General features: G+C 44.9%; 1 protein-coding gene across 1 annotated transcript in view; it reads left to right on the top strand.

The window, feature by feature from the left end:
• Traip (TRAF interacting protein) overlaps window positions 1-13,807 on the top strand; it is a 23,881-nt gene that overhangs the window by 2,936 nt on the left and 7,138 nt on the right. The window contains exons 2-10 of the mRNA XM_004625110.2: window positions 4,739-4,796; window positions 5,445-5,528; window positions 8,068-8,107; window positions 8,631-8,758; window positions 9,942-10,036; window positions 10,500-10,613; window positions 11,500-11,587; window positions 12,311-12,400; window positions 13,077-13,165. Of these exons, the coding sequence (XP_004625167.1) occupies window positions 4,739-4,796; window positions 5,445-5,528; window positions 8,068-8,107; window positions 8,631-8,758; window positions 9,942-10,036; window positions 10,500-10,613; window positions 11,500-11,587; window positions 12,311-12,400; window positions 13,077-13,165 (786 nt within the window). The remainder of the gene's footprint in view (window positions 1-4,738; window positions 4,797-5,444; window positions 5,529-8,067; window positions 8,108-8,630; window positions 8,759-9,941; window positions 10,037-10,499; window positions 10,614-11,499; window positions 11,588-12,310; window positions 12,401-13,076; window positions 13,166-13,807) is intronic.

Raw genomic sequence — 13,807 nt, 5'->3', positions numbered from 1 at the left:
ATCTCCCCGGCCCCATTAATTGATTTTTTTATGCTAGGGATCGAATCTGTTTTCTTGCATGATTAGCATGGGCTGCACCATTGAGCTATAGACTCCCATCTCAGATCATTTTAAATTTCCACCAAGGATGCATGAGAATTGTAATTTTTTTACATCCTTCATAATGCTTGTCATTTTTCCTGTTTTTGTTTCTCAACTCTAGCAACTCTCACAGGCCTGGCAAACACTCTACTACTGTCACAATCCCTGAGACCTATCGTGATCCTTGGGTGTGACAGGGCATCTCGCTTTTTTTTTTAATGGTGGCAAAATATGCAAATCATAAAAAGTACCATTTTTATAGTTATTAGGTATACAATTGAGTGGCATTACATACATTCACATTTTTGTGTAACTAAAAACCTTTTTTTATTTTCCCAAATTGAATTGCAGTGCCTCTTAAATAGTAACTTCCAATTGTCCCTTGCCCCAAAGCTCTGGTAACCATCTTTTTTCTTTTTTTTTTTTTTTTTTGGTGGAACCGGGGATTGAACTCAGGCCCTTGCTCTTGCCAGGGAAACACTTATTCTACTGAGCCATCTCCCCAGCCCCCCACCATTCTTTCTCATCTCTGAATTTCACTGCTTTAAGTACCTCATGTAAGTAGAATCATGTAGTATTTATCTTTTTGTGTTAGGTTTCATTTAGCATAATGTCTTTGAGGTTTATTTATATTACTGTAGCATATGTCAGAATTTTGTAGGATCTTGTGCTTGCTCTGACACCAAGCTACATTGTCAGCCTTTTTTTTTTTTTTTTTTAATGTATTTAGTACAGGGTCTACAGGGTCTTACTACATAGACTGAACTCTGACTTCTATTGATCCTCCAGTTTTCAGCCTCCCAAAAGCTGAGATTATAGGCATGTGCTACCATGCCCAGTCTCAGTGCCCTGGGGGGTGGGGCCAGCACAGCATGCCGGTAATTGAACCCTTGTCCCTGCTCCCTGCGTCTGCCTAAGCAGGTGCCTTAATCCACTGAGCTATCTGGCCCATCCTCTCAACCCTTTTTAAATTTTTGAGACATGGGTATCATATAAGATACCTAGGCTGGCTTCAAACTTGGTGACACTTCCATTTCAGCTTGCCATGTAGTTGGGATTATAAGTATACCCTACCACATCCATCAGAATATAAATATTTTTTACCATTGAGTAATATTCCATTCATGTGTATATCACATTTTGTGTACCCATTTGTTTATTCATGGATATTTGAGTTATTTCTACATTTTTGCTATGCTATGAATGTTGGTGTACAAATACTGTTTGAGTCTGTTTTCTATCTTCTGTTTTGAGTCCTTGTTTTCAATTCTTTTGGGTAGGATTGATGGATCATATAGTATTCCATCTTTAACTTTTGGAGGAGCTGCCATACTGTTTCCACAGTGATGGGGTCATTTTGCATACCTACCAGCAGTGTATATAGATTCTAATTTCTCCACACTTAACCAACTCTTTTTTAAAGATAGACTTTTGCTGTATAGTCCAGGTTGGCTGGGCTCATGATCTTCCTGCTTCCATCTCCCAAGTGATGGAATTACAGGCATGTGCTACCATGCCCAACTACCTTTTTAAAATAATAATCATCCTAACAGGTGTCTTCTTTTTGTATGCATTTATAATTATTAGTTTCCTCTTAGTACTTCTTTTACTGTATCTCCTAATCAAAGTTTGTTTGTTTTTTGTGGTACTGGGGATTGAACTTGTGCTTGCCAGGCAAGTATTTATTCTACTGAGCTATCTCTTCGGCCCCTAATCAAAGTATTTTTAAATTTCCTTTGTGATTTTTTTTTCCTTTGACTCATTGGTTGTTTAAGAATGTGTTACTTAATTTCCTTTTATGGCTTATGACCTCTTCCTGACTCTGATACTCCTGTCTCTGCCATTTTTTTAAAAAAATTATTTTCAAGTGGGGCCAGGGAGATGGCTCAGTAGAATAAGCGCTTGCCTGGCAAGCCCAAGTGTCTGAGTTCAATCCCTGGTTCCTCCAAAAAAAAAAAAAAAAAAAATTAATTATTTTCAAGTATTGAGGTTCAAATCTAGGCCCCTTACACTAAGCTACTTCCTCAGATCTTTTTATTTTTTGACAGTGTCACACAAAATTGCCCAAACTTATGATCCTCTTGCTTTTTTTTTTTTTTTTTTTTTTGTGGAACCAGGGATTGAACTCAGGCACTGTGCTTGCCAGGCAAGCGCTTATTGTACTGAGCTATCTCCCTAGCCCTGATCCTCCTGCTTGAGCCTCTTAGAGTTCTGTCATTACAGGTACACATCACTGTAATCCTGGCCCCTATCTCACTCTTATAAGGACCCTTGTGATAATCCCTCTTAGGAGTTGGAGTGTAGCTCAGTGGTCCAGCAGTACTTATTGTGCTCCAAGCCCTGCTGTTCAATCCTCAGCACTGCAAAATAGTAACAAAAACATAGACACGAAAGTGAACAACAAAACACTCCTAATTGCAAAATTCCTTACCGTACAACATATTCACAGGTTTGAGATACTAGAATGTGGACTTTTTTGGTGGTGATAGTAACATTATTCTTCCTATAGTTTTCTTTCCAGAACTCACATTTGTACATGTGCTAGACCTTCTCAGATGATGATGATGATGATGCTGCACTTGCCAGGCAAGCGCTGTGCCACTGAGCTATATCCCCAGCAATTTTTCTATGTCTCCTATTGACTCTATGTTTCATCTTCTTAATTCTTAATATTTCATTTGACCTGCCCACTCTGTCTCAAAAAACAAAACAAAACAAAACAAAACAAAACAAAACAAAAAAAGAATTTGTGGGCTGAGGAGATAGCTCAGTGGCATAAGTCCCTGCCTGGCAAGTGCAGGGTCCTTAGTTTGATCCCAGGTACCAAAAAAACCAAATAATATAATTTGTGACTTTGTTTTTGCTTTTCTTTTTCTGAGCTTAAACTGCCTGACCTTGTTGGATTCTTCTTAAAATTTTGCAGTGTGACCATTTAGTTGCTGATTCTTTACTGATATTTCAGACTTGGTTTTTATGTTTTAGCATATGTGTTTGGGCTGTAATTGACCTGAGGGCTTTGTGGACATCTACTTCTGGTTTATGTTCTTTTCCCTGTGTGCTGGTTTACATTTTAATTTTTTTCTATTGAAGTATAATATAGCTATAGAAAAATACAAGTGACCTGCAGAATTTTCATAAACAAGTATATCCATGTAGTCAGAATTCAGATAAAGAGGATATGGGACTGAGGAATAGTTATTTCAGTGGTAGAGTACTTGACTAGCATGCAAGAGGCCCTGGATTTGAGCCCCAGCACTGCAGGAAGGAAGGAGGAAGAGAAGAGGAAAGGCAGCAAAGAAGGTACTGTCAGGTCTTGAAACCTCTATAGACACTCTTCTGATGACCCCATTACTGTCTCTTTACTCCTCTCTAAAAAGGTAACCAACATCTTTTTTTTGAGACAGGGTCTCACTATGTAGCTCAGGCTGGCCTTGAGCTTATGTTGTAGCCCAGGCTGGTCTCATACTTGCTCCTGCCTCAGCCTCCTGAGTGCTGGGACCACAGGCCTGCTCCACCTCACCCAGCTCATTAACCCACTATCTTTGAGAGCAGAGATGAATTTTATGTACATTTTTCATTTATGTAAATGGAATCATACAGAATATAATTTTGTGTCTGACTTATAAAATTCCTCAGTGTTAGGATTTTGTGGTTCATCCATAATAGTGTTCCTGTCCAGGCATGGTGGTGCATGCTTGTAATCCCAGCACTTAGGAGGCTGAGGCAGGAGGATCGCTGTGAATTGAAGGCCAGCCTAGACTACATAATGAGTTCAAGGCTGGCATAAACTACTACACCATAGCAAGACTCTGTCTCACAACAAACAGAAACAAAAAGCATAATAGGGTTCCCTTTTTTTTTTTTTTTTTTTTGCGGTACTGGGGATTGAACACAGGACCTTGTGCTTGCCAGGCAAGCACTTATTCTACTGAGCTATCTCCCCAGCCCTCCAATTTGATTTATATATTCTCTTTGCTTTGCAATTTTCCACCATGTCTGGTTAGCCATGATTCTAGGTTGTACCTGATAATTAAAAATAAATTTATATGAAACATTTGAGTCTAAGAGGTGATACATTCCAGAGATGACTGTTTCTCTCTAGTCCCTGGAAATTGAAAAGTCTATTAGTAGAAGAATATTTAAAAAAAAAAAAAATTGTTGGGGCTGGGGAGATAGCTCAGTGGAATAAGCGCTTCCCTGGCAAGCTCAAGGACCTGAGTTCGATCCCCGGTTCCACCAAAAAAAAAAAAAAAAAATGTTTTTTGTAGTACCAGGGATTGAACCCAAGGCCATCATATTAAGCTTCATCCACTGCTGGGCTATGTTTTGCTTTTACCAGTACTTACCCTTATCTTGAAAGTATAGTCTTTGGAATCGTATCTTAAAGCGGGGGTATTATCAGAGCCCTTATTTCTGAGGGACCCTGGATTTTGACTGCCACCTGACTCTGGATCAAAGTCCAAAAAGTTGGCAGAACAGATTCTGGCTAAAACTATAGATAGGGCTAGTTGGTCTGAGTGCTGAATATTAGTCAGGCCTTGTGGGAGGTGCCATAACTGCTTGTGGTGTTGCCTTACCCTGCGCGCAGATACTGGGTTGAGGATGAACAGGGTCCTAAGCCACAAGGTTTACAACATTTTTCTTGTTTTCATTTTAGCCTCTTTCAGTGGTTTGAGACAGCACCAAGTCGGACCTGCCCACAATGCCGAATCCAGGTGAGAGTATTTTTTTCTTTTTTTGTGGAACCGGAGATTGAACTCAGCCCCTCAATACTCTCACCTGGGGCCAGGGAGATGGCTAAGTAGAATAAATGCTTCCCTGGCAAGCGCAAGGGTCTGAGTTCAATCCCCGGTTCCACCAAAAATTTAAAAAAAAAATAAATAAATAAATAAATAAAAGCACAAATGTGGAATGATCTCTGAAACTGAACAGTATATCTGACCCTTTTTGCCTTCCTTGTTTGAGATAATTTGAGCCTCACCTGTACCACCAAGTTGCCTGGGATGTCTGCTTACACCCAGAGGTAGCTGGCAGCTAGGCTTACCTGGGCCAGTTTCCATCTGTACATATCTTGCCTCCATTCCTGCCTAGAAAATGCCCAAGCTCATAGAATGGAGGCATCTTTTGAGCACGTGTCATGTGTCTAGCAGTGTGACTTCAGCAACCACCAAACCAGCAGTTCCAGCTTGGGGAAATTATAGGGCTGAGGAGGGCTTCTGAGGCCCAACAATATACTTTGGAAAAGTTAGGCCTAGGAACAGTTCTACTCTGCATATTGGTAGGCAGTTGGACCCTTGTATACCCTTCCTTCTTGCCCAGGACCCTTTTAAGAAGTCACACTTTTATCTTGTTCTCCCATCCAGGTTGGTAAAAGAACCATTATCAATAAGCTCTTCTTTGACCTGGCCCAGGAGGAGGAGACTACCCTGGATGCAGAATTCTTAAAGGTACCCAGAATTGATCACTCTTGTTCTGCTGAATTCTAGAGCCCTCTGGGAGCTCACGTGCCACTCCCACACAGAGAGGGTGGAGTACGGAGATGGGGTTATGGAGGGAGGACTTGGTAGAGATTGCAGGGCAGAAACAAGGAGAGAGGAGGACAAGTGAAAATAAGATGCAGTTATCGAGGCTGGCCAAATAGCTCAGCGGATTAAAGTGACTGCAAGCAGGCTCCGGGGCCAGGGTTTGATCCCAGGCCTGCCCTGCCAGGTCCGCCTCTGGGGTGCACTGAGATGGCAATTGAGACTGGGCGTGGTGGTGCGTGCCTGTAATCCCAGCTCTTGGGAGACTGTAAACAGGCAGATCACTATGAGTCCAATCTAGTAGTGAGACATTGGATACCCTGTAGAGCCTTCCCTAAAATACAAAAAAAAATCGGAACCCAGGAAAAACCCACCCTGCAGGGAAGGATGAGTATAGGGTCCTTCCTGTGCATCTGTTTCCTTTCTAAAATTTAGGGGGTTTTTTTGTTTGTTTATTTTTTGTTTTTTAATGAGAGGGCTGAATTGGCAGAAAGCTTGAGGCAGTTGGATCAGGGTTCACAATAGATCCCTAGACTCAGAGCTAATTGCTGGGCATCAGTCAGATCAGAGTTCATTTAGCCATGGCCCCAGGTGTCCTGCTGTCCTTGCAATCTCACTGCTTTAGTGTTTTGTGTTTTGAGCCAGCATGTTTTTGTCCTAGTAACTGCTTCCAGTTTTAAGTGATGTTTTCCCTCTGAAGAAAGCAACAAAGGCAACTTCATTTCTTTTGAAACCAGGTCTGTGAGACAGGGAGGCAACATCATGAGTTGTTTGGGGCAGGAGCCTGGAAGACACGTCCTGGGGCGTGGAAGGGATGCAGTGGCGCAGCAGCCTTGGGATGGTGTGTGTTCTCAGGTAGATTCTGCATATCCTTTCCTACCCAGCACGTCTACTGCCCACAACTGTCCAGCCTGTACTCATCAGCTCAGCTCCAGAAGCCCCTGCTCTCAGAGTTATGGGGGAGAATTTAAGAGCAGGGGGCTTACCCAGCTACTAGGCCATAGTTTGGGGTCACATGTGAAATTCTGAGTTTCATATTGAGCTTAGGAGGGTGATTAGAGGAAAGTTTGCCTAGATTCTGTCCAGCTAGTTCTATGGACCCTTGGTCAAGTGTTTCACTTCTGCAAAACCTTAGTTTTCCTGGTTATGGAGTAGGTACCTCTCTTGCCTAGAGGAGTGAGTTCTCCGGACTGCCATGTGGGAGCTGTATTCATTTCTGCCCTAGCCTTTCAGTAGTGTGGCAGTGACTCTGGAACATATTCAAAGACTTGAGGGGCTTTTTGGCCCCTCACAACAGATTGGTCAGAACCTAATACATGTGCAGTTTCATCCAGGGCTACAGGATGCAAAGCACTGCCCTGCTTACCAATCCTAATTGGATCCTGGACCTAGAAGGTTTGTGGCACACAGAGCCAACTTACAGCTTAGAAAAAGGTACACTCTGAATTAAGGAGTGTGGCCCAAGTTCCTCAGTCATCCTAGTGAGTACAGCTGATGCCCAGAGAAGGTGAGGCTAGTATAGGCTAGAGAGGCAGTAAAAGCTTCCATTACTGGGACGGACTCACAGACCCTACTTCATTTACCTTTTTTTTTTTTTTTAATTTTATTTATTTGTGTGTGTGTGTGTGTGTGTGTGTGGCCAGCTCAGCCCACCAGGGGGCGGGGCTGGCTGGCATGTGGTGCTGGGGGACTGAACCACAGTCCCTATGCTTTGCTAAGCTTGTTCTAAGTAGGTGCTTTAGACCACTGAGCCATCCCACCAGCCCCATCATTTACCTTTTCCCTGTTGTACTCCTTTCCCTGTCCCAGGACCTTGCTGCTGAGATTAGTTTCCTCCATCTTATCTATGTCTGTATTATTTATTTTGTGGTACTAGGGCTTGAACCTAGAGCCCTTGCACTGAGCCACATTCCTATGCACTATCCTTTGTTTTGAAGTCACTAAGTTGCCCAAGGCCCAAACTTTTGATCTTCCTGCCTCAACCTTCCAGGGTGCCGAGATTATAAGTGGGTGTTACCATACCTGGCTTTCCCTTTTTTTTTTTTTTTTAAATGAATTTAGGACAGGGTCTCTCTACATAGATCAGACTCATAGTACTCCTCGTGTTTTTAGCCTCCCAAGTGCTGGGATTACAGGTGTGTGCCACCACACCCAGTCTCAATTGCTGTCTCAGCATGCCCTGGAGGCGGGGCTGGCACGGGATTGAATGCTGGCCTCTGTGCTCTGCCAAAGCAGATGCTTTAGTCCACTGAGCTTTCTGGCTGGCCCTTAACTATGTTTTTAAAAGGCATATAGAGATAAAACGATGCTTTTATGTTCATTATTAGCTTAGCTTGGACTTCATTGGGCTACATTCTTCCCTATAGTCTTATTGGTCATCCTAGAGCTTCTCACAGCATACAGGAGGCCTTATGGAGGCAGGTATGAGGCATCCTTGTCACTTACTGTTGGTATTGTCTTGCAGAATGAACTGGACAATGTAAGAGCCCAGCTTTTCCAGAAAGGTGAGTTAGCAAGACACAGGGCCTGCAGGAGCCCTTTGCTCGGATGCTAGGGAATGGGCTAAGGGCAAAGGCTGTCCCCACTTTGTATGTCTAAAAGTTATGCTACTTCTTATGACTGCCAGGAGAGGAGAGGATGTGACTGATGCTGTCTGCCTACACCAGGTGAGCCTCTGCTATGTTGGGCTTCTGGCCCAGGACCTAGGCTGAGAGAGGCTACTGGATAGACAAAGTATCTACAGGAAAAGATTTAGTTGCTGAGGAACATGCTTGAGTTCTACAATAATGATGGGAAGGAAAACAGTGAAAATTTCCCAAGTAGTTCAAGCAGCCAAAAGAGGGCTTGGTTCTGACTCTGGCTTCAGCTCCAAGTTGGCGCATGCCAGACAGAGAAGTAGGCCTCCCAGCATTGTGGCCAGAGCCTAATGCTACCTGGCTCAGAGATGAGGAGCTGGAACTCAGGTGCCAAGGTTTTCATGCTGATGGGCAGGTAGGCCTAATCTTTCATCCACTCACCCTGTTCCAGAGAAGGAGAAACGGGACAGCCAAGCCATCATCGACTGTCTACGGGGCACGCTGGAAGAACGCAATGCCACTGTGGGATCTCTGCAGAGGGCTTTAGACAAGGCTGAGATGCTCTGCAGCACACTCAAAGTAGGTTCTCTATTTTTCAGGCACTGAGTTGGTGGGGAAGTAGAGCCTTAGCTCTGGCCTACCATTATGGGCTTGTCTTCTGGTTCTGCCTCCATCAGTGCCTTGGTTTGTGTAGTCGTGAAGTGGAAGCAAATGGCTTCTTCCTCTGGCTCTCCTATCCTCTGCCATCTGACCTACAAGAAAAAATCATGTTGGCTGTGCTTAGAGAAGTGCATCCTTCACAACACATCACAGAGGGATGTTCAATTAAGACCTTAGTGAGGCTGGACCATGTTTCCAAAAGTGGCTCATACTCCACTGATGATGCCAGCCTGAAGAACCTTCCATTAGCACTCCAGTCTAGGCTGCTCTCTGGAGCAGGATCAAACAGAATCCCAGGGAAGAGCAGAGGCCTTTGAAGTTGCCTGTGCTGAGCTGACCATGCAGATCAAAGCCTGTAGAGCGAGCAGCCTAAACCCAGATGAATTTTGTATCGGCCTGGCTTGGTGAGCCTCTTGCTCTCTAAGGGGCATAAGGTGATTGATCTGAACCTACGATTGATATTCTGGCCTTGTAGGCAGGAGCAGTCCTTGCTGGATGCCATTTGAAAGGGAAAAGGAGCCATCTTTGTGAACAGACAAGGCCCCAGGATATTCATTCTCTGTTCCTGCTTGGGGGCTGGGCTGGATCACATGGCTTGGCCAGTGTAGGGAACTAACTTGTACCTGGCTGCAAAGCAGAAGTCTGTGATGGCATTCCCAGGTCAGAGATGGAGTCCTCCTGCTGAGGACATCCTGGCTAGCTGTTCCTGGCTCAGTTTACTATACTGGCACCTGTCTATGGGTCGGGTGGTTGCTGTTGAGGCCCGGGTTTGTCCTCTGCACTTCTTCAGCTACCTGTACAACATGCACCATGAGACCTAGCTCATGGAACCTTAGCAACCTACAGTGGCCCTGGCAGTGGACTATGCCTATGTAAGAAGAAGCAGGCACAGACATAAAGCAGCACCTGGCCTATAGCCTTAATTTGGCAAAAAGAGCACAGGCCTGAGTGGGGACCATATATTATCCAGGGATTTGGAAATATATAGTTATCAGCATTTTCAAAAGACAATACAGTAAGCACTAAAGCAGCATACTCCCACTGACTTCAGCCATAACTCCTGGTAACTTCCAAGCAATGTATATGGGTGTTTGCTCCTCAGAAGCAGATGACATACTTGGAGCAGCAGCAGGATGAGACTAAGCAAGCACGGGAGGAGGCCCGCCGACTCAGGAACAAGATGAAGACCATGGAACAGTGAGTGTGGAGCTGGTACCTGTATTGTGTCTTCCCTCTGATGGACCCCAGGTGGGCTGTTCACAGGACAGCATTAGGGAGTAGAGTGTTCAGGTCAGCCACATATAGGCAAAGGTTCCCTGCTTTGTTATGTGGACCCCTTTATTTTCTATGGGGGAGGGTGCTGCACTCCTTCCTCTCCCATTGCCTATACTCCAATATCTGTCTTTCCTGACAGATCTTTCCCTCCGGGAACCTCTCTACATGAAATCCTTGACCTTGAGGTCCCTGTCAGTGCCTCGTCTTTCTCAGCAGCATCCCTGGAGCTGTGCTCAGCTTTGCTGTGGAGCCTTTCCGTGGGCACACCCACTTGCTAAAGCATCCTAGCAGCTCAGGCTGTTGCTATAGCAATGGCAGCAAAGGGAAGCAGACTTAACTATCAGCCTCCAGATTTTAAATGCCGTGGGCCGGGTATGTTTTTCAGGATTGAGCACCTACTCCAGAGCCAGCGGCCTGAGGTAGAGGAAATGATTCGAGACATGGGTGTGGGACAGTCAGCGGTGGAACAGCTGGCTGTGTACTGTGTATCCCTCAAGAAGTACGTACTCTTCGCGCTCAGTGTGTGAAGGAGCTAGGCATGAGAGCCTCACCATGCCTCAGTTGCCTATCTCTTATAAAGCAGATTGAGTCAGGGAGTTAGCTGTGTAGCTACGCTCCCTTTGCTTGACTTCCTCTCAAACCAGATGTGTGAGCTAGAGCTAGTTTCTTGGCTTCTGACCCTCACTTTCCTTCATGGAGCTAGTAATAGGTATACCTCATAGGGTTGCTGCAAGAATTGCAGTGAAGCTAGGCCTGGTGGCACAGGCCTATAATCCCAACACTCTGGAGGCTGAGACGGAATCGCTGCAAATTCCAGGGCAGCTTGGGCTACATAGCGAGTTCAAAGCCAGCCTGAATTACTTAGTGGGACCCTGTCACAAAAAAAGCAAAAATGAAAACAAACACAAAAAGAATTGTAGTGAATTATAAGTGTTATTTCTATAGTTTACATAGCTCTCCAAGCCATAAGCCCCTTCATGGGTATCTGAGTTATTTACCCTTGGCACTGCTACTGACCTTGTCTGATTTAGATCAGAAACTGCTCACATTCTTATGGTGAGGGTACTAGGAAAAGGTGTGACCTGGCTGACAAGCAGAGGGTCCAAAATGCCTCTTGTAGGCACCAGGTGGTGTAGAGAGCCCTCTAGTGAGACGGGAGCTTCCTGCACAGCTTCTCAAGTTATCTATGTCTGCAGGCCAAGTAGGGCTCTGTGTAACCAGGTCCCATTGCATTCTGTGTGGGACCCTCCACAGTGCCACCTGGCCCTATGGGGCTCAAGCACAAAAAGAGGAACCAGGCTGAGCTGAGAAGGTGATGAGGCCTTGGCTGGGTCTGCCTGGCAAGGTGTCCTATTTTGACATCTCTTTTTATGGCTACTTTGCAGAGAGTATGAAAATCTGAAAGAGGCGAGGAAGGCCTCAGGGGAGCTGGCTGACAAACTACGAAAGGACTTGGTCCTCTCCAAAAATAAGGTACCTGCTCAAGGAGCAAAAGATGGAGAGGGAAAGATAGCTGTTTTGTTCACCTAGGTCTTCAGAACTGGCTCCATCAGGCTGGCGGGTGGCTGGTAGGTGCTAGGGACTGGTTACTTATTGGCTCTTGCCATTTGCCTTGTCCTTTGGGGGCATCAGATTATAGAGATAACCTCCCAGTGGTGCACACTCATGGTTCTTTCTGTTCTTCCTAGCTTCTGGTGCCTCTCAGCTGAATGGGGAGCACAGGCCCCAAATATGACAGCTCAGGCATGTAATGCGAGGCCTAGGAGCAATCTGTTTTCACTTCTGAGATGATGTAGCCACAAGATACAGTGTCCAGGGAGCATCTTGACTCCCAGGCAGCCCCATACATGCATTGCCAGATTGAGGCTTCACCCCTGATGTCTGGGGTCTCTCCCATACCGCTAATTTCTTATGCACTCTTAAGTTTCTCTGGCTATGAACTAGGTAGCAGTAGGCAGGGGGAAGAGCATATGGCCACTATTGGGTTTGTCCTTTACTCCCTATACTTTCTTTATTGGGGGTGGTTTGTTTTGTTTGAGACAGGATCTCACGGTGGAGTTTAGACTGGTCTTAAACTCGCTATGTAGCCTGAGCTGGCTTTAACTCATGGGTGGCAATCTTTCTTCCTCAGCCTCCCAATTGCTGGGATCACAGGCATGTACTACCACATCTAATTCTCCCTATACTTTCTTGTAGTTGCAAATGGTCTGCTCTGAACTGGATGAGACCAAGCTGGAGCTAAGGTCAGCTCAGAAGGACTTACAGAATGCTGACAAGGAAATCACGGTGAGGGGTGTTCTTGGCTTGATGAGTCTAAGGAGTAATTTATGTGCCTCTAAAAGTATGGGTTGGATAACTGGTGTGGTGGCACATGCCTGTAATCCTACGATTTTGGAGACTGAGGCAGGAGGCTTGGTACAAGTTTAAGGCCAAATGTATTAATTATTGAAACTGTCCTAGGGCTGGGGAGATGGTTCAGTGGAATAAGTGCTTCCCTGGCAAGTGCAAGAACCTGAGTTCAATCCTCGGTTCAGCCAAAAAAAAAAGAAAAAAAAAAAGAAACTGTCCTACTAATTGGTTTTGAAACTGTCTCATTACTATTTGTTTCTCAATAAAATTAATTTTAAAAAAAAGTTTAAGGCCAACTTGGGCTACATGGGGAGACCCTGTCTCAAAGAGAAAAAAGAAAAATGAGAGTAGGACTTGCCTTTTTCTGCCTGAAACTCTTTTAGTCCTGGTCAATGGTGGTGATTCTAAACTCCCAAAATCCTCCTGGGGTAAAGGGTGGGCCTAGGGTGTGCACCTTGATCAGTCTGGTCTGCAGCTTCTGCCTTTCCTTGCTGTATGCCTGCAGCTTGTGTTTGGTTTCAGATCTTGTTCTGTTCCCAGCACGTGTCTCACATGCTCCTTATTCTCTACAGTATGTCTGTGCTCATCCTGTCTTTCATTTTCCCTCCCCAAGAGCCTGAAAAAGAAGCTAATGATGTTACAGGAAACCTTGAACCTGCCACCAGTGGCCAGTGAGACCGTCAACCGCCTGGTTTTAGAGAGGTTTGTTGATCCTCTGGGGGGTGGTACAGGGATTACAGGCTAGGAGAGCTCATTGAGAAGGGTCTTTTCTGGCTTTGGTGGTACAGGTAGCCTAAGGTTTATGGACCTCCTCAGAGCTGGCCAAAATTCAGCTGAATATCAACTTTGAGACAAATTCTAGGCTCCAACAAGAAAAGGCCAGAGAACCAAGGAGCGGCTAAGGATGGGGCAGGAGCAAGTGTCTCAGGGTGTCCTGTTTATGGAGTGATTTTTCCTATGCTTCTGTTTGTCCCAAAACAACTCATTCTGAAATAGTTTCCCTGAGATCTCAGGACTTTAAAGCTGCCAGCAGAGGGAGCCCAAGATAGAGGGACTGTGTTCTCAGGAGTAGGCCTCCATTTCTCTTGGTGTTTCACAGAAAGTCTGGCTGAAGGTATCTCCTCACTTGTGGGAGGGCCCCAGCTTTAAAGAATACTTATCTCATTGATCCAATGCTTTATTTGAGCCACGTGTGTCTGTGTAAGAGAGCGATACTGGGGATTGAACCCAGGGTCTTCCCACTGAGCTACATTATTTATTTATTTATTTATTTATTTATTTATTTATTTATTTATTAGACAGGGTCTCACCATGTAGTTCAAGCCAGCCTTGAACTTTCTATAT

Source organism: Octodon degus, unplaced genomic scaffold (genome assembly GCF_000260255.1).
Source record: "Octodon degus isolate 3935 unplaced genomic scaffold, OctDeg1.0 scaffold00008, whole genome shotgun sequence".
In the NCBI taxonomy this organism is placed as follows: domain Eukaryota; kingdom Metazoa; phylum Chordata; class Mammalia; order Rodentia; family Octodontidae; genus Octodon; species Octodon degus.
The sequence above is the reverse complement of the archived record's forward strand: the minus strand, read 5'-3'. Positions and strand labels throughout refer to the sequence as shown.